The 24,143-nt window shown below is 37.4% G+C and overlaps 1 protein-coding gene across 2 annotated transcripts; it reads left to right on the top strand.

Annotated features, from left to right (window-relative positions):
- On the top strand, window positions 1–22,518 carry Naa50 (N(alpha)-acetyltransferase 50, NatE catalytic subunit). Of its 2 annotated transcripts, none has more exons than XM_005386406.2 (5): window positions 1–312; window positions 17,058–17,191; window positions 17,610–17,729; window positions 18,065–18,131; window positions 19,485–22,518. In XM_005386406.2, exons 1-5 carry the CDS (start codon window positions 305–307, stop codon window positions 19,660–19,662), a joined length of 507 nt encoding a protein of 168 aa, XP_005386463.1. In that variant the 5' UTR covers window positions 1–304; the 3' UTR covers window positions 19,663–22,518. The 2 variants fall into 2 exon arrangements, with proteins under 2 accessions (XP_005386463.1, XP_005386462.1); XM_005386405.2 differs by having other exon boundaries at window positions 3–312; window positions 17,055–17,191.
- The last annotated feature ends 1,625 nt before the right edge of the window (window positions 22,519–24,143 follow it).

The raw sequence follows: 24,143 nt of genomic DNA, 5'->3' as shown, positions 1-24,143 counted from the left end.
AGGGGGCGGGGTGAAAGGTCACAGCGCGGCGGCGGGGCTGGCGGCGGCGGCGGGAGCGGAGCGCCCCGTGTGCACGTGCGGAGCGGCGGCCGTACCTGCGCGCCCGCGGGACACGTCCGCGCCCTCCGCGCAGATTCAGGGCCGCGCTCGACTCTCGCGGCCTCCGTCACCCGCTCAACTCCCTGCCCTAGGCGAGGAGGCCGGCTTGGGTTGAGGGGCCCGAGCCGAGGGCGCGGAGAGCTCGGGGCGGCGAGGACGACGGCGTGGCGAGTGCTGGTAACGACGGCCTCAGCAGGCGGGGAAGATGAAAGGGTGAGGAAGGGCGGCCGGCCGGGCGCGGGGAAACGGCGCGCGGCGAGGGCGGGGAGAGCCAGGGCGAAGCCGGCGGTGGGAGAGTTCGCGCGCCTCGGTCCAACTCCGGCCGCGGAGGGGGCGGAGGCGAGGCGAGGCTGTTGGCGGGCTGGAAGGCGGCGGCGGCGGGCGAGGGCGCCGGGACGCGGCCCGGGAGTGGGCGCCGGGGCCGGGGAGCGCTATTGTGAGGCGCGGGGCCTCCTGCCGGCTGCGCGCGGCCCGCCGCTTCGGGTGCCGCCGTCCGCTTGTCCTGTTGTCCGGGTCCCGGCTGGATGGACGCTGGGACGGCGGGGTTTGACACCTTCCGGTTTTTTTCCCACGCAGAACCTTCTGGATGGAGCAGGAATTGGAATAAGGAGCATGGGGATGAGTATTAAGAGATAGTGACTCAACTAGAACTGGGCTGGGTCAGAGCGAGTGGAGGAGGGGGAACGAGCCCGATTTGGGGTGCCGGCATGTTTGAGGAAGTGTTTCCATCGGTAGGTGGAGCTCTTGCTCCGGTGGTTTGAATTGCCCCGGACTTCTGTGAGGGGCGCCTGGCTTGCTGTGCTTTTTCTTCAATCTGTTGGGAAGTTAAGCTTCGATCTTGCAGTCTCTCACTTGGATGAAATGAGGGATTATTTTGGTTTAACTGTTTCCCTTCGGATAAAATGTCCTCTTAGTATTAAGTTATGCACTGTTAAAATACCAGTTACACAGCGCTGTGTAAAGCAGTGCTTTAAAAAGCCGCTTTGGAGTTTGCTTTTACAGGCTTTGGAGAATGAAATGGAAGCTTGTGAGTATTCAAAGCTTTCTCGGACGTGTCGAGGTGGTTTTTTCTTATCATGAATTGATTAGAGAATTGTAACTGCTAAAGTTAGGGAAAGTATTCAAACTGTTCATCAGCTTTTTTGAGAGTGAAATAAGTCACTTTTCGAAGTAATCTCTTGCTACCTAAATAAGGGTCTAAGTAGTATTTCCGTGTATCTGAATTTGAAGTCACATAAAAGATTCTGACAGTTTAATTTGATCTTAGGTCTGTTATTTGGTTTATTCTGATTTTGCTTTAAGTACTGCATATTCGTTGCAGTGCTGAATTGCCTATCGGGGAAATACTTGCTGCGCTTGAATCTTGATCCAGTGAGTTTGACTGTTTCATGTGTTATCCAACATTTAGGGAGTCTTGTTTTTTTAGTAGATTGTATTCCTTCACTATAGATGTCCTCTTAGTCATTTTTTGTATTCTCAATGCCACGTACTCAATACATGCTTGTCACGTTCTGTTAAAGTAATAAAAAGGCTCAGCCGGGCATGGTCGCGCACTCCTATAATCCCAGCACTCAGAAGGCTGAGGCAGGAGGACCGTTGAGAGTTCGAGACCAGGCTGGGCTACAAAGTGAGCCCAAAGCCAGCCTGAACTTTATAGCGAGTCCCTGTCTCAAAAAGACCAAAAAAAAAAAAAAAAAGTAATAAAAAGGCTCAAGAGTTTCTCGTGTTGAAATTGCTATGGATTTGTAAAGGAGAAGTCCCCCAAGAGATTATTCTGGATGTGCAGATCCAAAATTTAGCTCAGTCCATACCTAACTTGGCAATGGAAACGAGGCCAGTGATACTATTCACAGCCTGAATTAATACATTCATGAAACAATTCTTTTCATTCTAAGTGAATACGTAAGTGTAACCCCATCAAATAACGAAATGGACAAGTTCATAGGGGATTTTTTTTTTTTTTTGGTAATGGTGGTTGTGGTGCTAACCCAGAGCCTCAGGCATGCTAGAGAAGCACCGTACTGCAGAACTACATTTCCAGCCCTAAATTTGGAGGAAAGTTGAGTTACTGAAATCTTTTCTTAAGCAACCTTGTATTAAATGTTGCTTTCTTTAGCTGAGGTTACTTGTTTTTATGAACCAGGGACATTGTGGCTTGAATTTGTGAATGATAAGCTGATTATTTTTATCTGTTAGTCCTTTCTAGAGAAGGAGATACTCGAGTGAGATGTTTGCCATAGACAGCCATGACTGTGGTGGCAATGTAATTAGTCCACAGTGTAACAGAAAGTAAAACTGAAACCTTTTATCCTTCAATTTTAGTAAAGAGGTACAAATTAGTTCTAATAAAAATGGCTTTAACATGAATACTTGTGAACACAGTTACCAAAGTATAAGCAGAAAAGTAGGTGGCAATATTATGAATACACAACAGTGTAGTTCATTATTTAAAATGCTTAAGCCATTTTGACCAAATGTTATTAGAAAATACAATGGAAATATAAGATCCTGCAGTCAGAAACAAAGCTATGTTGAACAATTCAATTAATACTTTCCTCTGGTAGCATTTAGACTAGGTAGGGGCACAGGGAAGTGCTGGAAGTACCCTATGTGTTTATCTGTGTGTTAATTGATTACATAGGACACATATGTGTATACATATACAGTATATGTAAAGTAAGTTGTAAATGAGATTTGTGGTCTTTTTGAATGTATCTTCTATGTCAGTAAAACTTTTTTTCCTATGATTATATTACTGTTTTTGTCAACAAGAAAAAGCCAGTCAGGCTAAAATAGCGTTTGACAACTTTTATAATTCTGCAATTCAAACTTTTTTGCTTTGTGAAACCAATAACCTGTGCTTGTTGATTGAGATACTGAATCTTAACAAATACTTTGTAAGAGAACAATTCACATAAAAACCTACATATGTTACAATTTTGTTTTCTTTTTCTTTTTTTTTTTTTTTTTTTGAGCCGATCTTGCTGTATAGTTCAGACTGGCCTTGAATTCATAGCAGTCCTGCCTCAGCCTCCCAAGTGCTGGGATTACAGGCTACAATTTTCTAAAAAAATGTCAGTTTAATGCCCTATTACAGAGGAGAAATGAGAAGGAAATGATAAAAGCTCTGTATGCAATGGTCAGGTACAACTAAAGGGCACAACAAAGAGTCAGTTGTTTGCGTCTGTCTGTAAGAAGAATCATTGTATAATTTAGAAAGTATCTGTCACCTACACAGTTTGGGTATTGGTGACCCATGCTGTGTTGCCATTAGTGGTATGATTTCTTTTTCCCAATTTGTGAACAACTCTTAGAAAAACTCTTAACAAAAAGGACTTAATTTCTTTGCTGGAAGAGATTTTAAAAGTTATCTAAGGGGCTGAGTATTTGTCTGCATCAAGATACATATTCCTTGATCACCATTTTGAACATCCTGACTACTGCTGCATATTAGTGCACATGTGATCTGTAGAATGAGAAAGTGAGACTGCTGTTACATATGGTTTAAATTACATGTTCTTGTATTGAGCTTTGTGGCCAAATTAATTTTACTTTATACCACATAATTATCATCAACTAAAATTTCCCACTGGGTGTGGTGGCACGCACCTATAATCTCAGCACTCAGGAGGCTGAAGAAGGAGGCTAGGAATTCAAGGACAGCCTGAGCTACATACATAGCAAAACGCTGTCTCAAAAAAATTTTTGTTATCCTTCCTAAGTCTAATAAAGCATTTTTCAAAGCTAGTGCTTTTACCAAACCAAACTAGTACCTATATTAAATTTCACTTTGGTATTTCATCTTGGGAAAATCCAAATTTTCTCTTTCAGGTATTAACTCTGGCTTTCAACTTTGAGACCTCTGAAAAGATGTATTTTCTCAATTATTGAAATGTTTTTTCTTCATTTAAAAACAAATACGGCCTACAATAACCAATAGAACTCCAGTAGTAGCCATTCTTTCTGTCACGAAAATGAATATTGTATGGGTGTTTTTTTAAAAAGGAGTTTTTTAAAAACAATACCTCTTCTCTTAAAATCTAGGTTCTAGGTGGTAGATATTTTTTTAATGTTCCAACTTGTGGGCCGAGAGTTAATTTGTAACTCTTTATACCTCTGTGGCAAAGGACTGAGGCCATCATTTCAGTTTTTTGTGTTAATAACATCTCCATATATTTGTTTGTGTTAAGCCCTCTGTGTTGCCCTGGTTGGCCTGGAACTTTGCAGTCCTCCTGCACCAGCCTCCCTCCTGGGGGCATTATAGGCACTTGCTACCACCCCCAGCTGCCACTCTAGGTTTTGATTAAAGTGTTCTATTTCAATCCTCTTGTCTGCTGTGGATGGTGAAAATAACTGGCAGTGTGTATATGCCTTCTTTGAGCCAGTGCAACCTGAGTTCTGCCACTGTCATTCCTGAAGCTGTTCTTAAGAGAAAAGCTTGTTTCCAGTCCTTAGTCCACTCATCTCAGTCCCCGAAATGCTGTAGTAAATGCTTGGTAAAAAGCACTGGACATACATCCTTTATTATTTCTTTCGGTTAATTTCCTAGGAGTGAATTTTTTGGATCCAAAGATACTTTTTTTTAAGCTCTGTTGTTTGTTGCCGAGTTGACCTCCAAAAGTAGCAGTTCACACTGTCAGCAGCGGTGTATGAGAATACTTTTGTCTAAGGGCAGATTTGAAAGGGGAGGGAAGCTTGTAAAAATCTTAAGAAAATAAAGGAAGGCATTAGTAACTATTCCAGCCAAGAGTGGTACAAATATTTGTCTGGAATGTGCTCCCTACCTTGAATGTTTGTAAAATGATAAAAATAAATAGTAAGTTTTCTTACAAGTTGGTTTGAGTACATACTTATGTATAAGTTTTAACTGTAGCATTACTTTGCTGATTAGGTGATAAGTGATATTTTTTCCCTTTTAGAAAAAAATGATTATTGAAGGTGGACATTTTCCTCTTTCAGTGGTCATTTGTATGTCTTTGTGACTTACCAGTGTGTATAATTTACCTGATTCTAACATCCATACTGGTTTTATGTATTTCAGATTACAAAGTAATCAAAGATAATGTTAAGAGCGGTGCCAGTTTAAGATCCAGAGTATTTGAAGGAAAAATTTCAAAGGCATTTGGAATGAATGCACTTTCTAGTATATATAATTTATTGTATAACTTAATAAAGGAAACTTTTTGCAACACAAACAGTAGCTAGAAATAGGACTGTTTTATAATTTTCTTGACCTCTGGGCCTTGGTTGCCTTTTGTGTAAAGGGAAGGGCTGGAATGGCCAGAGATTCTAACTCATATGCAAATTCTAATTTGTTGTGGTTATCTAAACTACCAACAGCTTTGATTAAATTCTCAGACCACAAAAAGAAGTGCTTTTATTGATACCTACCATGACTACTGTGACATATATGTCAAATCTTTGATATTTCTGTTCTCTGTCAGCACTTCCTATGACACCAAGAAACAAAACATTGGGCTTATATTTGAATTCTTTTTAAACTGACTTCTTTGGTTCGCCTGCCTACTTTCTTATCCCTTCCCCTCAATGGTACTTCTTTTTTTAAACAGCTACCTAGTGGACTAAGAAATAGATTTTTTATTTTTGTGAGACAAGATCTCACTTTGAACTCACTTTGTAGCGCGGGCTGGCCTCAAACTCACTGTGAGCCTCCTGCCTCTGCATCCTGAATGTTCGGACTATAGGCATGTGCTACAATGCCGATAGATTCTTACCCTACATAATACTGCTGTTAAGGATGGTACAGTGTTTAGAATCTATTAGTGCAAAAGCAGATACAGAAGTAAGCCAAGAAGGAAAGAGTTAGGTGGGTTTTGAGTAGTTTTATACAAGCAAACAATAGTTGGGGCGAAAGAAAATTGTATCAGTGGCCACAGTAAGTGATGAAGGGGTGTGTGTGTGTCTGTTTGAATTTTCATTTTGTAGATTATCCACAGCCCTTGAAAGATTTTAAGCAGCAAAGTCATCAGTTTGTCTTTTAGAAAGATTATTCTGATTGCATTGTAATGCTGTTTTCTCTTACAGCTGTAGAATTAGTCTCCTTCATTAGACTGTTAGAACTTAGGCTGGATGGCCTGAATCATTGTTAAGAGAATGGGTATTGGAATAAGTTGTGAAGCTATCCTGGGAAGCAAAATTAATAGGAGTTAAAATAGCATTTGAGGATACATCAAAATAAATTTCTAGCCAGGTGTGGTGGCCTACGCCTGTAATCCCAGCACTTGGGAGGCTGAGGCAGGAGAATCCTTGCCAGTGTGAGACCAGCCTGGGCTACAAAGTAAGTTCAGGGTCACCCTGAACCTGTATAGTGAGACCCTGTCTCAGAAGGACAAAAAAATTCTACATAGGGTGGATGATGTGGGTTAGAAAATCTGTGGATTTTCTACCTTTATGAATAAAGGTAGAAAATAGCTAGGCGTGGTGGTGCACAGCTATAATTCCAGCACTTTGGAACCTGAGGCAGGAGGATCACTGAGCTTGAGGACAGCCTGGGCTACATAGTTAGCTCAAGCCCAGCCTGAACTACACAGGGAGACACTGTCTCAAGGAAAAAAAAGAAAAGAAAAAAAAAGAATAAACGTTAGTGTTCTAATTTCTTATGGAAAAATGATGTAGTCACTTTTGGATGAGTTGAATTTGAGGTTCCTGTGGTTATCACTATTAAACAGTCAGAAGTACGAGCTTGGCTTGAGATTTGGAAATAAAAACATTAACATTTAGATGGCAGCAAAGGAAAAACTGCCTGGAAAAGAGATCTAATTGAGGATGACAGTGGGAAATTTTTTCACAAAATTTGGTTATGTCCATGAATAGATTGTGTCCATGATTAACATTGGTAACCAGATAATTGTTGAGATTTTTACATAATTTAGAGAGCTGGTCCACTACACCATTACTTTTTTGATGCCTTCTATACCACCAGAACAATGACTCCCAACTACGGGCACCTTCCCCCCATGCAAACACCCTTCCCAATTACTCTGTTGGTAAATGTTTGGAGACAAGACATTTTACATACTCTCATGGTAAGGTGGGTGGAAGCTAGAGATGCTTTTGTGCTGCACAGGAGAGCCCACCCCAAAGGATTACCCAGCCCCAGATCTTGGTTAATACTGAAATTGAGAAACTCTAAAATCTGGACGAGAGCCCATCAATTCTATAAAGGCTAGAGATTATTTCAGTGCTTCTCCTAAGTTTTCTAGTGTAGTAGAAAAGCTGGTAGCCATGCAGAGATGATATTTTAGAAGAGCAGAAAGCATAATGAATTTCACATGAGGTGGAAATGGTGGTGGGTGTTAAATTCTCATGAGCAGTTAGTGTAAATTCTGAGTGGACTTATTTTTAGGTTGTTGAAGTATATTTTTCTCTAGAATCACTCTTTCATGTTATTTACTGAAACCAAAAGTTTAGAACAAGATTATTACTAAGAGAAAGTTACCTATTTTCTAACCTCTTGACATTTTTAAATCAAAGAAGTTGTAGCCATTCTTTTGAGTCAGCAACTGTCTCATGCATATGTCTCACAGGGCTTTGATTTTATTGTTTGTAAAATTAAGGGGAGATAAACCGAGTGGTTTCTGAGGTCGCTTCCAGATCAAACATTGCATAAAAAGTGACTAAATAGTTAAAATTTTTGCCAAGGTATCCCTTACCCAGTGAAAGCTTTAAGCTTTCTTGGTATTTTTATTTTCACTTTTTGCTGTATAACTTTTAAGGTCACCCTTTTTACAGAGAAAGACCTGTATTTTGGAGTCCTACCCCCATCTTGTGGTCTTTCGGAATATTGCTACTAAATTTTTTTCTACAATCATGGGCATGATTAGCATTGCCTTAAATAGCTCAAAATATTTAAGTGGTTCCTCTATGATTTAACTGAACTAGTGTTGAAATTTAATTGCCTTTGTAACAGTTTTGAGAAATGAGACTTTAACAGGCAATTGGGTTATGAGGGTGGAACCATCATAATTAAATACCTTTATCGCAGGAGTCAGTAAAAAAAGGGGAGAATTGGGCCCTCTTTTCCCTGTCTCCTCTTTCCCACCATGTGGTGTTTTTTACAGTGGTATGACACAACAAGAAGTCTCTCAACAGGTGTGGATCTTTGATTTTAGTTTCCATTGCCTCCAATACTGTGCGCCACATAAACTTCTGTGATTTATAATTCACCTAGTCTTTAGTATTGTCACAGCAGCAGAAAACGGACTAAGACGGTGCTTATTTGAGGTTGCTGTACTGAACTTTGGCATGCATTATCTTTTATCACAGTTTGTTTTGTAAACCAAGAGTAAAGGTTTTGTCCTTTCGTGTTCTAAAGCCAAAGATTACAGTCATAAAATTTGACCAAAAGCCAGGTATAGTGATGCCCTTCTGTAATCCTAGCTACTTGGGAGGCTGAGGCAGGAGGATCACAAGTTCAGGGCAAGCCAGGAAATTTAGCAAGACTCCTGACTTTTTTTTAAGAAAAGGTTTATTTCATTCAGGAGTTGAAGGTTCTGGGGCCTGACACTGGCATTGGCTTGGCTCTTGTGAGTCCTCCCTCCCTTAGCAGATGGCAGTTACAGGGCAGAGCATATGCCAAGACAGGTCGCAAGGGAGACAGCAGACCTGGTCTCTGATAACAGTTCTCTCTCAGAATTAACTAGGGTTGCTTGAGAATGGCAGAAGTACCTTGTGAGGGCTCAGTGACTCAAGCACTTCTCAGTGGGCCACACGTCCTAAGGTCTCACCCTTCAGCATCACCACACTCAGGACTGAGCTTCTGATCATGAATCCTTGGGGATTCACAGATTGCCCCACATTTTGATCCTTATTCTAAAAACTTGTTACTTAGGTTTATTATAGATTTAAAAATTATGTCTGATAAAGAGCTTATATCTAGAATATATGAAGAACTCTTACAACAGCTTCTTTCCTTGTGAAATCAAATTAGTGTCAGAATCACAGCTTTATTCCCAGGCCTGTACATCACGGGCAAAATATTTAAATAGACATTTTACTAAAGAAGATACACAAATAGCCAGTAGTCATACAGAAAGTTTCTCAACATCTCTGGCCATTAGAGAATTGTATGTCCAGAGAGGTATCAGTCATTCCTCTAAAATGGCTGTGAACATGAAGGTAATGAAAAAGTGTTGGCAAGGATGTAGGAAAATTTGGAATCCTCTGATACCGTAGTGGTGGTAATGAATGTAAATGGGGCAGCCACATGGGGGAAACACTGTAGTTAGCATTAGTTTTCTATTACCTGTTCTAACAGTTACTGTAGACTTTATGGCTCAACATAACACATTGTGTTACATTTGCTTTATGCTTTTTGGGTCCAGATGCCTGAAATGGGTTTCACGGAGCTAAAATCAAGGTGTTGACAGGTATAAAATTTATGTGCACCTGGAATTTCACCATGTGACTTTTTTACCAATAAGGTCTTGGTGGGTGTGGTGGCACATGCCTGTAATCCCAGCACTGAGGAAGCCGAGGCAGAATTGCTGCTAGTTCAAGGCTAGCCTTCCCCAAAAAACAAAACAAAAAAGGTAGCTACTTAAGAGAAAAGTAAATGAGATGCATGTAAGAAAGAGGGAGCAAAACTCATATAACCAAAACGTCTTAAGAGAAGAGGAAATGGGATGGAAGAGGGGTGAGGCTGAAAAAGAAGTTTAAAACATAAGACTTCAGATAATATCCTGAAAACCATAATCCAAAGGACAGTCATCAAAATGTAAAACATTTCTCTAAAAGAAGTACATACATGAAAAGATACTCAGCGTTGCTTTCTATTTAGGGTCATAAAAAAATAAAACCATGAGATGCCAGTACACACTTAATAGAATATCATACATTTTAAATGGTGACAGTACCATTTGTTAGAGGGAATGCAGAATAGCCAGAATTCTTACACACTTATGTTATAACCCAGCATTCTCACTCCTAGTGTTAAGGATTGCTCACATCGTACATGCTCACCACACCCTCCAAAAACCAAGGGAGCCTTGATGAAAAGGAAAAAAGGCTTTATTCAAAGCCAGCTTCAAGGAGATGGAAAGACGGAGGGCTTCATAGTGCCTCAAATACCGTTACACTGTGTTGAGGTGTGCAAGTGCTTTTATAGTAAGGAACAGGGGGGAGAAGAAATACAGTGAGATTAATAGCCTGCTCCAGGTTTGTTTCAAAATCATCAGCCCTTCTTTCTGGGATCCTTTTCCCCATGTAAACAAAATCAGACCCTGACCTCTGGGGACCAGAGTCTGCATAGTCTGTCCTTTCCCCTGGGAAGCAGTTTACACCCTCCACAAGAGGAACTTTGAAATAGCAACTTGGTTTGGTTTGGTTTGGTTTCGTTTTGTTGAGTTGAGACGGGTCTTGCTATGCAGTGCAGGCTGATCTTAAATGCTCTTGTATAACCCAGGCTGGCCTTAAACTCATAGAGATCCACCTGCCTAAGCTTCTGAAGTGCTGGGATTACAGGTGTGCACCACTACACTTGGTTACAACTTGTGTTTCTAAAAGAAAAAGATTTAACTTTTAAAGATACATTTTCCTTTCTCCGGCACACTAGTATTTAATAAAAGAAATAAAAACTTAGGTTCACACAAAAATCTGTATGCAAATGTTCATAGCAATTTAATTATATATAATCTCAACAAGAGGGAAGAGCTAAGAGTGTAGCTCTGTATACATGAGACCCTGGCTTCAACCACTAGCACAAAAATAACATTTTTTTAAAATCCCATGGTATCTCTCTACAAATAAATACTGCTCAAATTAACAAGAAATGAACTGTGTGGTGAGTCTTAAAGGCATTATGCTGAAAGAAAAGTCAATAACTATTTTGTGATACTATTTATGTGACATTCTTGAAATGGCAAAACGGTAGGGGACAGAAGAGCTTAGTGGTTGCCTAGGAGTGGTAGATTTGAACTACAAAAGATTATGGAAAATTTTCTTGGGGTCATAGAACTATTGTATGTTTGATAACATGATTGTATAATTATACATATTTCTATAGTGGTGATTATGTGATAATAAGAGACAATAGTTGGTAAAGCTCCTAGAACGAAACACCAAAAAATGGATTTAAAGTTAGTAGCCCATAGAAAATTAGTCCCACCCAAAAAAACTGATAAGTAAAGAACTACTAGTAGTTGATGCAAACTGAAAATTACAAATTGATAGACCTGATTTGACCAAGTCAATAATGACACGAAGTCTGACCAAACTAAATACTCCAACTGTCAAGTTAAATGAATAGGACTCAGATATATGCTCTTTATAACAGACACCCTTTATCTGCTATTTATTTACTTACTTATGAAGAGATAGGGTCCCAGCATGTTGCCCAGACTGGTCTCAAGGGCTCAAGCAGTTCTGCCTAAGTCTCCTGAGTAGCTGGGACTACAGGATAGCACTGCCATACTGGCTACACTTGAAGGATACGGAGAAGTTACTTTAAAAAAAAAAAAAAAAGCTAAAGATGCACTGATTATATGAAAGGTGTATGTCTATATGATGGACTAAGTGAAGATGAGTATCAGTAACTAATTATTTGAAAGGTGTCTGTCTGTGCAATGGACTAAGTTAAAGTGAATATTAGTAGCCAAAAGGAACATGTCAAAATTGAGTCAAATTACCAATACCTCTTATCATCCCTTAATACTTGTGCTCTTACTCCATTAACAACTTGAAAATACCTGAAGCAAACATGAGCTGAGCTAAAAAAAAAAAAAGCAGCAAGGAACATTTTCAAACTTTCTTTGAAGGCAACGTAAGAAAGCCTAACAAGAAGATTATAAAGGAAGAAAAGCAGATATATCAGTTACTTGGATAAGGACTTACAGGAAATGAGAGTATTCGGCCAAGGATAGAGAGGCCATCAACAGAAAGCTGAATGAGAAACAGACTGTGCAGAGGGGTGATCAGAAATTGAGTTTTCAATATATTTATGTTGGGTTGTCTATTAGAGATACTTAGGATACAAGAATTTGGAGTTCTGGAATGAACTTTAGGTTAGAGACAGAAATTTGGAAATGGCAACATTAAAGTCTTCAGATTGTGAGATGAAATGAGATCACTAAGAATAACTAACAGTAATAACCACATTGTGTTTTTCAAGGCCCTCTTAGAATTAGTTCTCAAACTCAAGTGCATTTTATATTTTAGTCTTATTAACTAGCTATAGCTTTGGAAACGCATCTTTGCTACTTTGTTCATGCTTTCCATCTCAGAGGACATCTCTTGCTTTCCACAGAACAAACTCCTAGTCATCCTTCAAAACCTTTCCCAGGATCATCTCTATTCTACTGTTATTTTAGTACTTGGTGTACATATGTTGTTACTAGCACATTATGCAGTATATATTTGTTTCTGCATTTTAGATTAGGTGTTCAGATATTTTTATTGAAAGAGAAATGATGTATGCTTTGAGTAGGGAACTCATAAGAACTGCAGAAAAATTTAAAGAATTGCCTTTTTTTTCTTTTGTCTTTTTTTTTTTTTTTTTTTTTTTTTTTTGAGACAGGGTGTCATGTAGTTCAGGCCGTCTGTGAACTTGGAATTCTCTTGCCTCAGCCTATCAAGGGCTGGGATTACAAGTGTACGCCACCACACCCAGCTAGATTCACAGGATTCTTAAAAGATAACTCTTAGATCAATTTTCTTTTCTGGTGTTTTTGGTGGTTTTGCTTTTTTAAGACAGGGTCTCCCTACATATTTCAGAGTGGTCATAAACTGAGTATCCTCCTGTCTCAGCCTCTCAAGTTCTGGGATTGTAAATGTTCATTACCATGCCTGATCTTAGACAGATTTTCTAATAGCAGTGCTGGGCTTTTTTGCTACACTTGATCTTAGCCAAAAGCCCAAGCAGCAGTGTGTGCTGGGCTTTTTTAAAACTTAATTTGCAATTTTTAAAACTGCTTTTTGATTTATAATCATGTGATAGTCTTATTTTCTTGAGACTTTTACATATTCTTTATGCTTATTCCCTTAATACTCGCATGTTCTTTTGAAATTATATTTACAAATTGATGATGTTACTCTGATATATTTAGAATATCCACATCTTTAAATAATTTGGAGCTAAGTAGTCAGGATTACAGAAGTATTTCATTTCAATGAGACTTGTTTATGGAAGTTAAACTATATTTGAAACTTAATTTGCTGACACTGTTATATTTAATGGCTACTTTGAAATTGCTTCTGGTATATCCCAATCATTTAAAAAGAATCAAATTTGATTAAATTCTCAAAGAGCTACCAAACAATATTTGTAATATCCCCATTCTGTTTAAGGCATAATTCTATGTAGAAAAATATTAGAAGACCATATTAAACTCATTTTTATTATTTTTCATTTCCTAAGTCATTTCTATTATGATATACTTTTTTAAAAAAGACTTTAAAATCAGGCAGGGAAACATTAAGTTGCCTGTTCTCTAATAAATCACTGTTGTTTTGTCTATTTAGGCTTGACCGGCCCAAATAGTGCAAGTATTTTACTTTCATTAGACTCAGTGCATTTCACTAAGCACCTTTCCTTCAGTCTGAAGTCAGGAAATGCCTGGTTATTATCCTTTTGAAAATTGTAAACACACTTGAAGCCTCGTAATTACCATGAGTCGTCCTTAAAATTTTTAAAATCTCAATTTTTGCACTTTACATTTAGAAAGTTGGCTTCCTATGTTCTTAATATGCTCCTTATTGCTTTTAATTAAACTTCATAATGTAATTTTAAAATCATTTTTAAAATACAAGAGATTACACCTTTTTAAAAATACAGTACAGTGTAGGCAGGCATGGTAGCACACCCCTATAATCCCAGGCCTCAGAAGGCTGAGGCAGGAGGATCACCATAAGTTCAAAGCCAGGCCAGAATAGATAGCAAGGCTGTCCCCAAAAAGCAAAATTAAATTAAAATTAAATTAGAGTGCAATGTAGAATTGTTAAGTGCTATGCTCTGAATATAATCAGTATAAGCTGTATTATATATAAAATTACTGCACCCAACTTGTTGCACTATGGTAAAGAATAGACAATATGGATGAAATATGATCTCTGTATCTAAAAAGATCTTAAGTTTTAGAGGATAACATTATCTACATATTTTTTAATATGTGAGTAGTAGACCATGGAGAAGTGAGCCTATTAGAGTTCAATTAGAAAAAAGGTTTGGGCAAAATGTAGGCTGCTCCAGCTTTAAGAAAAAAAGAAGGTGTGCTTTAATAAAAACAGAGTTCTGTGAATGAGGTGTAACCTACAATAAGACATGAATTTTTTTTTTTTTTTTTTGGTACCAGGAATCAAACTCAGGACCTTGTGCTTGCCAAGCAGACACTTGTGTCACTGAGCTATCCCTGGCCCCTTCATCTTATACAGAGAATTCACTGTAATTGTCAGTAGAGTTGGGAAAAGACACTCTGGCTAGAAATTGGAAAGAAAAATAAAAATCAGTATAACAGCTGGGTGTGTTGTGGCACATGCCTGTAACCCCAGCACTTGGGAGGCTGAGGCAAGAGGATTGCCACAAGTTTCAAGGCCAGCCTGAGCTACATAGTGTTTCCAAGGACAGGCTGAACTACACAGTGGAATTCTGTCTCAAAAAAAAAAAAAAAAAAAAAAATTGGTGTAACTGCAGAGAAAATATGTGTGCTCATGTTTTAGGAAAATACATAAAGATACACAAAGATGACTGAGATGTAGTAGATGATGAAAAACATTGGCATAAAAATTACTAAAGTTTTCTTAATTTTTGTTTCTAATTCCTTAGGAAGTAGAATGTTACTCAAACTAGACATTACAGAATAATGGTTTTCCTGGTGGTGGGTTTGTTTTTTGTTTTTTTTTTTTTTTTTTTTTGGTCTTTTTGAGACAGGGTCTCGCTATGCATTTCAGGCTGGCCTTGAGCTCACTTTGTAGCCCAGGCTGGTCTCGAACTCGCTACTGAGCCTCCTCCCTCAGCCTCCTCAGTGCTGGGATTACAGCGTGTGCCACCACGCCTGGCTTTGTGTCTAAATTTTAACATTTCAGAGAGTACTGTTTTTTAAAAAATTGCCTACAGTTTGTGCTTTATTTCCCCCCCCCCCCATAAAACGGTTCTCAGTAAGTTGCCCAAGGAGGCCCAAAGTTTCAGGGCTCCTGCCTTAGACTCCCAAATAAATGGAATAAGAGGCTTTTGCCATCATGACTGGCTATTTTTTGAATAGCCTTTAAAATATTTTTCTGTATATATTAACAAAAGTTGGACTGTGACATGTCATTGGAATGTGCTTTTTTCTTCACAAAATATATTACAACATATTTGTGTTAGACATGTATGTATGAACATGAATGTAGCATGTTTTAACTAGTTTATATACATAAACACTTTAATTTCCTCCCCTTTTTTTGCTATTATGAAAAGCACAGTAATTAACATTCTTGTTTAGTTATTTCTCCAACAAAGAATTTTCACACTCCAAATAGGATATAAACAATTAATTAGCATACATTGTCTGTATTTCACTGCTGTTGACTACCCAGTGCCCTTATGATCTGAAACTAGCACCAAATGAATTAGATAACCTACATGATTTTCTGGCCACTTGATCAGCACCAAATCATTTTATTTTTTAACTCTTTATATTGATTTTTAACTGTTTATTTTGATCTTTTTTGTTGTTTTACCACTCACTGTTAATGATATTTTAGAAGGCAAATAGAGCTGAAGGTGTAGCTCAGTGATACCATAAGCATGAGGCCCTGAGTTCAATTTCCAGCACTGCAAAAAAAAGAAAAAAGAAATCAGCAAGTAATAATAAGCAATTCTGTCACTGATAGTGCTGGCTGTGGTAGGAAGAAAAATTGTGTAGATTTCTGTTTAGATTTGCCTTATCACATTTGATGAGCCTTTATCTTATAATAAAATTTACTTGAGCTATTAAATTTATTTTGACAGCATGACAAAACAGTTACTATAAGTCAGAACTTTTGGGGTTTAATCCTTTTTCCAGTGGAATTAATCATCATTTTGCCTGCATGGTGGTTTCTCAGAACTACTGATGTGTTCTAGATAGGTAATTTTCAAATACGTTTTTCAAAATGTAGATTCTCGGACCTGAGATATAGCTCAGTGGTGCAAATGCCTGCCTGGCAAGCACAAGGTCATGAGTTCGATATCTGGTAACAAAAACAAAATGTAGATTCTCTCTCTGTTCCACTTCCAGAGATTTGGATTCTGAAACAGAAAGGGTCGAGGAAGTTGATTTTTGAGTACCATGTCTGTGAATCTGATATTAACTAGTTTTGGACCAGTGTTGTGTGTGTTTTGTTTTGTTTTGTTTTGTTTTGTTTTGAGACAGGGTTTCACTATGTAGTTCAAGCTGGTCTTGAAGTCACTATGTAGCCCAGGCTGACCTCAAACTGATAGTGTCCTGTCTCAGCCTCCTGAATGTTAGGATTACAGACATGTGCCACCATGCCCGACTAGACCACTATTCTTGATGAATAGAATGCATATACTCATACTTGTGAATTATTTTCTCGAATTCTTAGAGGTAGGATTACTTACATCAAAAAGATGTACTTTTTATGCTTGTCAATACAGATAGAACATATTTACATTGTCATACACAAGGTGTAAAAATACCATTTGCTCTCACCTTGCCAGTATTAAATATTATTAATTCTTTTAATCAATAATGGATGTATCTAACTGTAGGATATTGTGGCCTTAGTAGTTGCTGTGTACTGTCTTTGTCACTAAATACGTACAAAAGCTCTGAGTAGAGTTTGGATTAAATGTCTAATGAAGTTTGCTTATACCTAAATGGTAATCTTAGAAGAATATAAAGTCACTCTGAAAGGGTTGGATTTGTCAATTGTGAAAAAAGGTTTGGTGCCCCTTTTTTATGTTTATCATAACAATGAAGCTGATTATATTTTACTGAGCACCTTTTGCTTTGTTCCAGTAGCCGGATCGAGCTCGGAGATGTAACACCACACAATATCAAACAGCTGAAGCGGTTAAACCAGGTCATCTTTCCAGTCAGCTATAATGACAAGTTCTACAAGGATGTACTGGAGGTTGGCGAGCTAGCAAAACTTGGTATAGTGTGATTTTTTTTTTTTTTAATCCTTTTAAAAGAATGTGTTTTTGAACTGCACCTGTTAATATTAGAGCCAGACGTTAACTAATTTAGTCTTCTTATTATACAAGTGGAGAAATTGGACTAATCTAAGTTCTGAGAACCATCTTACAGATAAATATTCTTAGAGATAAAATAATTAAAAGGAAACGCAAAATGTTTATTATTTAATTTTTCTTGTATATTATCACTGATTTGATTTTACTACAGAGGAGGCTTAACCTTCCTGAGATAATGTGAGAGGTCTTTGAAATATTGACAGTCATAAAGTAGTTGATTAAAATGTAACACTAATAGGAACAGTTAGTCTTTTAGAAGAGTAAATAAAATGTGTTATTTTATCCATTGAACTTTGTATCTTTTTATTTTCCATGGCAGCCTATTTCAATGATATTGCTGTAGGTGCAGTATGCTGCAGGGTGGATCATTCACAGAATCAGAAGAGACTTTACATCATGACACTAGGATGTCTTGCACCCTACCGAAGGCTAGGAATAGGTAAAATTATTAGTGGGCTTTTTTTTTAAACTTTAAAGAAGCATAAATACCTTGTTTGTTAATCTGTATCATCTAGTGAGTCTGTTTATTAACATAATTCAATTGGAAACCCTATATAAATTTATATCTTTTGGATCAAATTTTATTTGTCTGTAAAAATTTATATAAAAAGATTGCTCTCCTGCTAATCGTTTTAAACATGTGGTTATATAAAGAGACAAAATTTGGGAAAATAAGGAAATCTTGTATATACCTTATAAATTCTATTAGGACATGATAAGAGATTTAAAAGTTGATTTGTAAGGTTACTTATTTGCTGTTTGTCTTATTAATAGGAACTAAAATGTTAAATCATGTCTTAAACATCTGTGAGAAAGATGGCACTTTTGACAACATCTATCTGTAAGTAAAATAATACTTAATGTTCTGTGAGTTTAATAAATTGTCAGTAGAAATCTTTATCAGGAATTTAAAATCTGGCCACTTTGTATCTTTGAAAACACTATGGAAGTATAGTTGTCCCTAGGAATCTGTAAGGAGTTGGTTCCAGGACCCCCTAAAGATACGAAAGTCTGAGGAGCTCAAACCTCTGTATAAAACAGCATAGTCATGTATGTGGCATACGAATACCCTCTTACATACTTTGAATCTACTTAGATTACTTTCAGTATGTATACAGTTAAGAGCTATGTAAAACTAACTGAATTGCTTAGGAAATGACAAAATGTGTATTCAGTACAGATGCAGCTTTTTTTTTTTCCCCAGAATATTTTCAATCTGCTGTTGGTTGAATCCATGGTTGCAAATTCCGTGGATATAGAGGCCCAACTATAGTTTATAGTAAGGTTTTCTTTTGTTTTAATAATAGAAAGCAACGTAAGGTAAAACACACAGCTTAATTATATTGGAAGGGGAGTTCAGGTCATGATGAAGCCAGGATTAAAACCCAACTGTTCAGAATTGAAGACCATTAATATCTTAATAGTATTTTTCTAGTGCTGTGTTGCTTGCACTCTGTTTTGTTGAAGGTTACCAGTGATATCCTTATTTGTAGTAGAGTTTAATAATCAAAATCAGAAATGATTTCACTTAGATTATATTTATATCTCAAGAGATTATAGATTAAAGCCAAGACTAAAATCAGGGCTATGTATTGTTTGTAATTCGTTTTAGGTGGTGGGAGAAATTAAATTATGTAGTGTTATTTTGAGGAGTAATAGAGAAAGCTTAGATCTCTTATATTTAAAATACAGCATGGGGACTGGGGATTTAGCTCAGTGGCACAGCGCCTGCCTGGCAAGCGCAATGTCGTGAGTTCAATTCCCGGTACCGGAAAAGAAAAACAAAAAAGAATAAAATACAGCATGTTTTCTGTCCTGTGTATATGATAGGATATATTCAGGCATGTGAGATCCTAACTTTCGGGGTTTTTAATCATTTTTTCTGCCTCATATTTAATGTGACTTCATCCCCTCGCCTATTTAATCCACTTTAAAGAAATCTTTTTCCTTTCAAAAATATCACAGATATGGTACTTTACCCTTAACTGTAAGAGCATCCTAATCTTAGCCATCTGTTCTGCAAATGACAGAATTAGGTTAAAATTTTCAAATTATCATCAAAAAGTTCTCTGATAAGCATTAAATAATTTTTGTTGATTACTAGTAATTGAAGAGAATGTAATATTCCAGAACTATTTTGAAGCTGATTAAATTTTAATATATTATTATATCTTTATACTTTGTTACATCTTAGGCACGTCCAGATCAGCAATGAGTCAGCAATTGACTTCTACAGGAAATTTGGCTTTGAAATTATTGAGACAAAGAAGAACTACTATAAGAGGATAGAACCTGCTGATGCTCATGTGCTTCAGAAAAACCTCAAAGTCCCTTCTGGTCAAAATGCAGATGCACAAAAGACAGACAACTGAACAAATTACAAATGAACTTTCTTGCACTTGCTTGTCGCCAAATAAAAAGAGAGGCCCATTAATCCCCTCCCCTCTTTGTTAAGCTTTCCCTCCTAGTTCTCTTGTTCTTGGTTTTCCTTTTTTCCCCCCTCTTTCCTTTAAAAGTTTAAATAATTTCAAGGACTTTTAAAAATAATCATGTTTGGATTGTTTCAATTCTCGCATTTTTGTGAGGTGGTTGGATTGAAGGAAGAAGATCTGTTTACTTTCATAGTTAAGATGTATAACCCGAAAATTTTGGGTATAAAATAATTTGAAATTTTTAAACTTTTTTTTAACGTCCTGCTTTCACATTGAAGGGCAGAGCCTACAAATATTGTTTATTTCAAAAGACAAAAAGACACAGCAGCAATATCTTTTTCTCTGATTCATAGACAAGTTTGGTGTGTTGTGGTACTTTGGGTTTTTAAAGACTATTTGTGGGATGCATATCCCTAGACATTGCCTTCACCCCACCTTTAGTCCTTCTGAGCACTCTCAGGAGTTGGACCATTGTTATCCTTGTGAGAAATACTAAGCTTATTTAGATTTTTTAAACAGTTGATTTTTCTCTTGCTGATTGATGGGGAAGTTTGGGTAGGTAGTGTTACACGTTGGTCTAAGTATTTGAGTTATACTGCTTTTTTAATGAGTGGACTGATTGTCAGCAGGTTTGTTTTTCCTGCTGTTGTTACTAGAGGCATTAACATTTAGAGTGAGCTGGTGAGATTAAATTTTTTTTAATATCCCAGCTAGAGATGATAGCCTTTAACTGACCTAAAGAAGTTTATTGTGATTTAGTTTTTTCTCCTGTCCTTTTTCTTCAGTAAGCCCAACAATACCATAGTTAGTCTAACTTTAAAAATGGAGTTGATGTCCTTACACGTTAACGCCCCTAAATAAACCTGAAGAAGGTGTTTTTTTCTTGGACGCATTTTAAAATACCTAAAGAAAAGCTTAGATGGATTTGTGGCACAATAAATGCACTTAATGTCAACTAATACAAGCTGTTAAAAATGTTGCCAGTGAGTGATTATATAGGAAAGAATATCTAGACAGTATTTTTTGAGAATAACATAGTTATGGTGATACTCCTTATCGGTTGGAGAATATCCCGGATTTGCTTATACTCTGTGCCTACGATATTGAGTTTAAGGATTTGGGATAAGAGGAATTATTGAACAAACTGTTTCTATTCTTGGGAAGGTAGAAGCATAAAGTGTTAATAGTACAGATATCACTGTGACCTCCTCTACTGACAAGTGGTTTTATGCTAGATGATTATCTGGCAAGTAGGGAGTGGTTATGACAAGTTGATAACTATTTTCCTCCCATTGTCCAATCTCAATATTTGCCGTTTTTTTAGATTGTCAGTGGTGGTAGCTCAAGAACTGTTCTTGGTAGACTCGAAAGCAGTACACAAAGCTTGAGTTTTCTGTCTTTTGACTTTTTTTTTTTTTTTGGTACTGGGAATTGAACTCAGAACCTCATGTTTGCTGGGCAGGCACTGCGCCACTGAACTAAATCCCTAGCCCTGTCATCTGACTTTAAAAGGAAGTTTGATTTGTAATATTTATCCTTATATGTAAAAGTCTCATCTCCAAATAAGTTACATGGCAAAATTACTTTATACAGTGTTTGTACACATTTATAACCTTAAGTTTTCATTTGGAAATGTGAAAGTACAAAGTAAAATAGACTTCAGCAGTCTTGAGTGCCAAGAAAAATTTTTTAAAGGAAGATGGTTGATGAGTAATTATATAGGGTTCTAATCTCATTGAAAGTGTAGAAAGACCATGCTAGCTGGTCTTTCGTATCAGTTTCTTAATCTGAATCCAATCTTAGAAGAAATGTTTAACATTAAGCACCTTTACTTAGCTTCATGGATAAGTTTCAGCTTGCTCTTGCCAAGAGAAGAGTGCTTGAGTTACAGAAAGCATAATTAGCATGAAGAGTTCAGCCTTTTTGTAAACTTCCAGATATCAAAATAGATTTTGATATATTAGGGAATTTTCTGAGACTACACTGCCTCTATTTCACCTGGACTGTCTAAGCAGTCCTATGAATGTATCCCTAAATGTGGTTATTGAAAACCAAATAGCTGCCTCACGATTAAGTACATGTTATTTAAAGACAGAAGAAAAACATTCATGTTTGAATTAAGTGTGTAGGCTTCCTGTCGTTGTGGTTTCTTTTTCCACACTAGTCAATGACTTAATCTAAATTCTTAGTGTTGGTAAAGGGTTAATTGTCCTCCATCAAGTTGGTATTAAATAATTCCATCCACATAGAGAAGGGAGTGTGAAAGAGGTCGATACTGGGTACTACTAGTTCATACGTCTTTGAGTCAATAAAGACTAATGTCCATTGTTGAGTTGATTATTTTGACAAATGCTAAAAAATAATCTTTGAGATAAATCAGTAATTATATTAATTAGAAGATCACAGAATATCCACTTTTCAAGATAGATTGTTTTTACTGTGGGGCAAATAGATTAAAATTATACCATATGCTAAGTTGCATTTAAGTCTATAAAAGAATCTGTAGAGAAATCTATGCAATATATAATTTGCCCAAATTAGTTTTCATTTGGGGGAAAGAGTTCTAAAGTATTTCCAAAGCAGTTTTCTCATCAGTTGAAAAGTCCTTCAGAAAGTGAACTATTGGGAAACCATGGTTTGTGGTGGTGGAAAAGAAAAGCTCCCTCAGTTTTTGGAGGGAATAACTTTAAAAATACTTAAATGGTTAAGTTTACTTGGTGCAGTTAAAAATTAAACTTTTCAATTTTAACATTGCTGTTACATCTGAAATAAACTTATGTGATGTTCTGGTAGTGATCTGTGATGTCTAAATGTCAAGAGAACACCTGCATTGTGCTGAATTCTGCAGTTGGCAACTATAGGTAGTCTTTGTGTGCTGTTGCCTATGTTTTGTTCCTCTGCTCCCATGCTTACCCTAATATTAGGGCTGGGGATCATATCCAGAGCCTCTGCACTGAGCTACATCCCTAGCCCTTTTTATTTTTTTAAGTTGTGTAGGGGTATCTTGAACTTTTGGTCCTCCTGCTACAGCCTCCCTCAGTGGTGGGATTACAGGCATGTGCCACCATGTTCAGCTTCTTTTCTATATAAGAACTAGTTTAAAACTCACAAAAATAGTACAGGTTGTAATAGAGACATCCTAATTTGGATTTTTTGCCGTTTGCACAAACACAACCCAATATCTGTAGTTTAATCTTGTGAGAGAAAATATCTAAGGAGCTGTGCTGTTGCTGTATTTTGAGTTGTTTAACTGTGACTGTAAATTCAGTGGTTTTGTTTTGTTTTGTTTTGTTTTTTTGTAGATGAATGAGTTTAAGAATTTGTTTTTCCTCCTGATATCAAGCAAGCATGAATTTAAAATTTTGTCTTTGGCAGAATTAACTCAGTATTTCAGGTCAAAGCAGTTGTAACTACAATTTTTACTTACTCCTTTCAGGAAACAGTGGATGATCTTTGCCTGGTATGTCACTTATCACCCAAAATTTAGCAACTTGAAAGAACAAACATTCCCCCACAGTCTCTAACTTGAAAATCTACATGTAGCTTGCCTGGTTGGTTATAGCTTGAGATCTCTTGAGTTTATAGTAAGGTTGTCAGCCTGGGCTCCATCATCTTGAAGGCTTGATGCGGGCTGGAGGAGTGGACCTCCAAGGTGGCTTGCTCACGTGGCTTTGGGCCTCAGCTCTTCATGATGGATGTCTCCACAAAGCTGCCTGCCTGACAACTAGCATCTGAATTCCTCTGGGGCAAGTAATCCAAGAAAACAAACAGAAGCTCTCTTCGGGACACAGACCAAATACTGTACCAGCATGGTATGCTGTGGGAGGCATGTGAATACTGGGAAATGGGATTATTGGGTAGGCTGACTGGCTTTCACAGTGCTTAGGAAGAATGCTGGGCTCTGTTGGCTAGCAAGTGTGCTTGGTAACATGTTTTACTACTCAGTGAAGGGATTAGTTTCCTAAATGAGGGTTAAAAAGCAATATACTTCTAATTACTCCTAAAGGGAGTGGACATAAAAATGCTACTCTTGTGGTTAGGTTTTCAGAGGGAAGCTAAGCTGCCTCAGACTTCACAGTGAGCTTACAGAAACCTGATGGGATGAACATTTCTTTTGAGAAAGGGTCCTGAATTGGACCTTCGTTGAAAGGCACAGGACAATCCTGCTTTATGGTACAATCAAGTAACTGCTTGAGTCAGATTTTTAAATGTAGGTGTAATTTGGTAAAACATTGAGAAATGTGATAGTGGATCTATTACTTAGGCAGAAATTCTCAACTTTTGAATTCCCCAACATTCAAAACACTTAATTTCTTAGGTAAAAAAATTGTTTATTCAGAATCAAAAGTCTGGTCCAGAAGCAGTTGCTCCTGATACCACCCAGAGTTTGTCTTGTATATAGCTTTTTTATATTTGTGATA

The sequence above is a fragment of the Chinchilla lanigera genome, unplaced genomic scaffold (genome assembly GCF_000276665.1).
Source record: "Chinchilla lanigera isolate Chin_1 unplaced genomic scaffold, ChiLan1.0 scaffold00026, whole genome shotgun sequence".
Lineage (NCBI taxonomy): Eukaryota > Metazoa > Chordata > Mammalia > Rodentia > Chinchillidae > Chinchilla > Chinchilla lanigera.
The sequence above is the reverse complement of the archived record's forward strand: the minus strand, read 5'-3'. Positions and strand labels throughout refer to the sequence as shown.

Excerpts from the sequence above, each read along its gene's own strand:
- Naa50 (XM_005386405.2), top strand. Across the intron at positions 17,192-17,609 it reads TGGCGAGCTAGCAAAACTTG|CCTATTTCAATGATATTGCT; the intron begins GTATAGTGTGAT and ends TTTCCATGGCAG. Across the intron at positions 17,730-18,064 it reads CTACCGAAGGCTAGGAATAG|GAACTAAAATGTTAAATCAT; the intron begins GTAAAATTATTA and ends TCTTATTAATAG.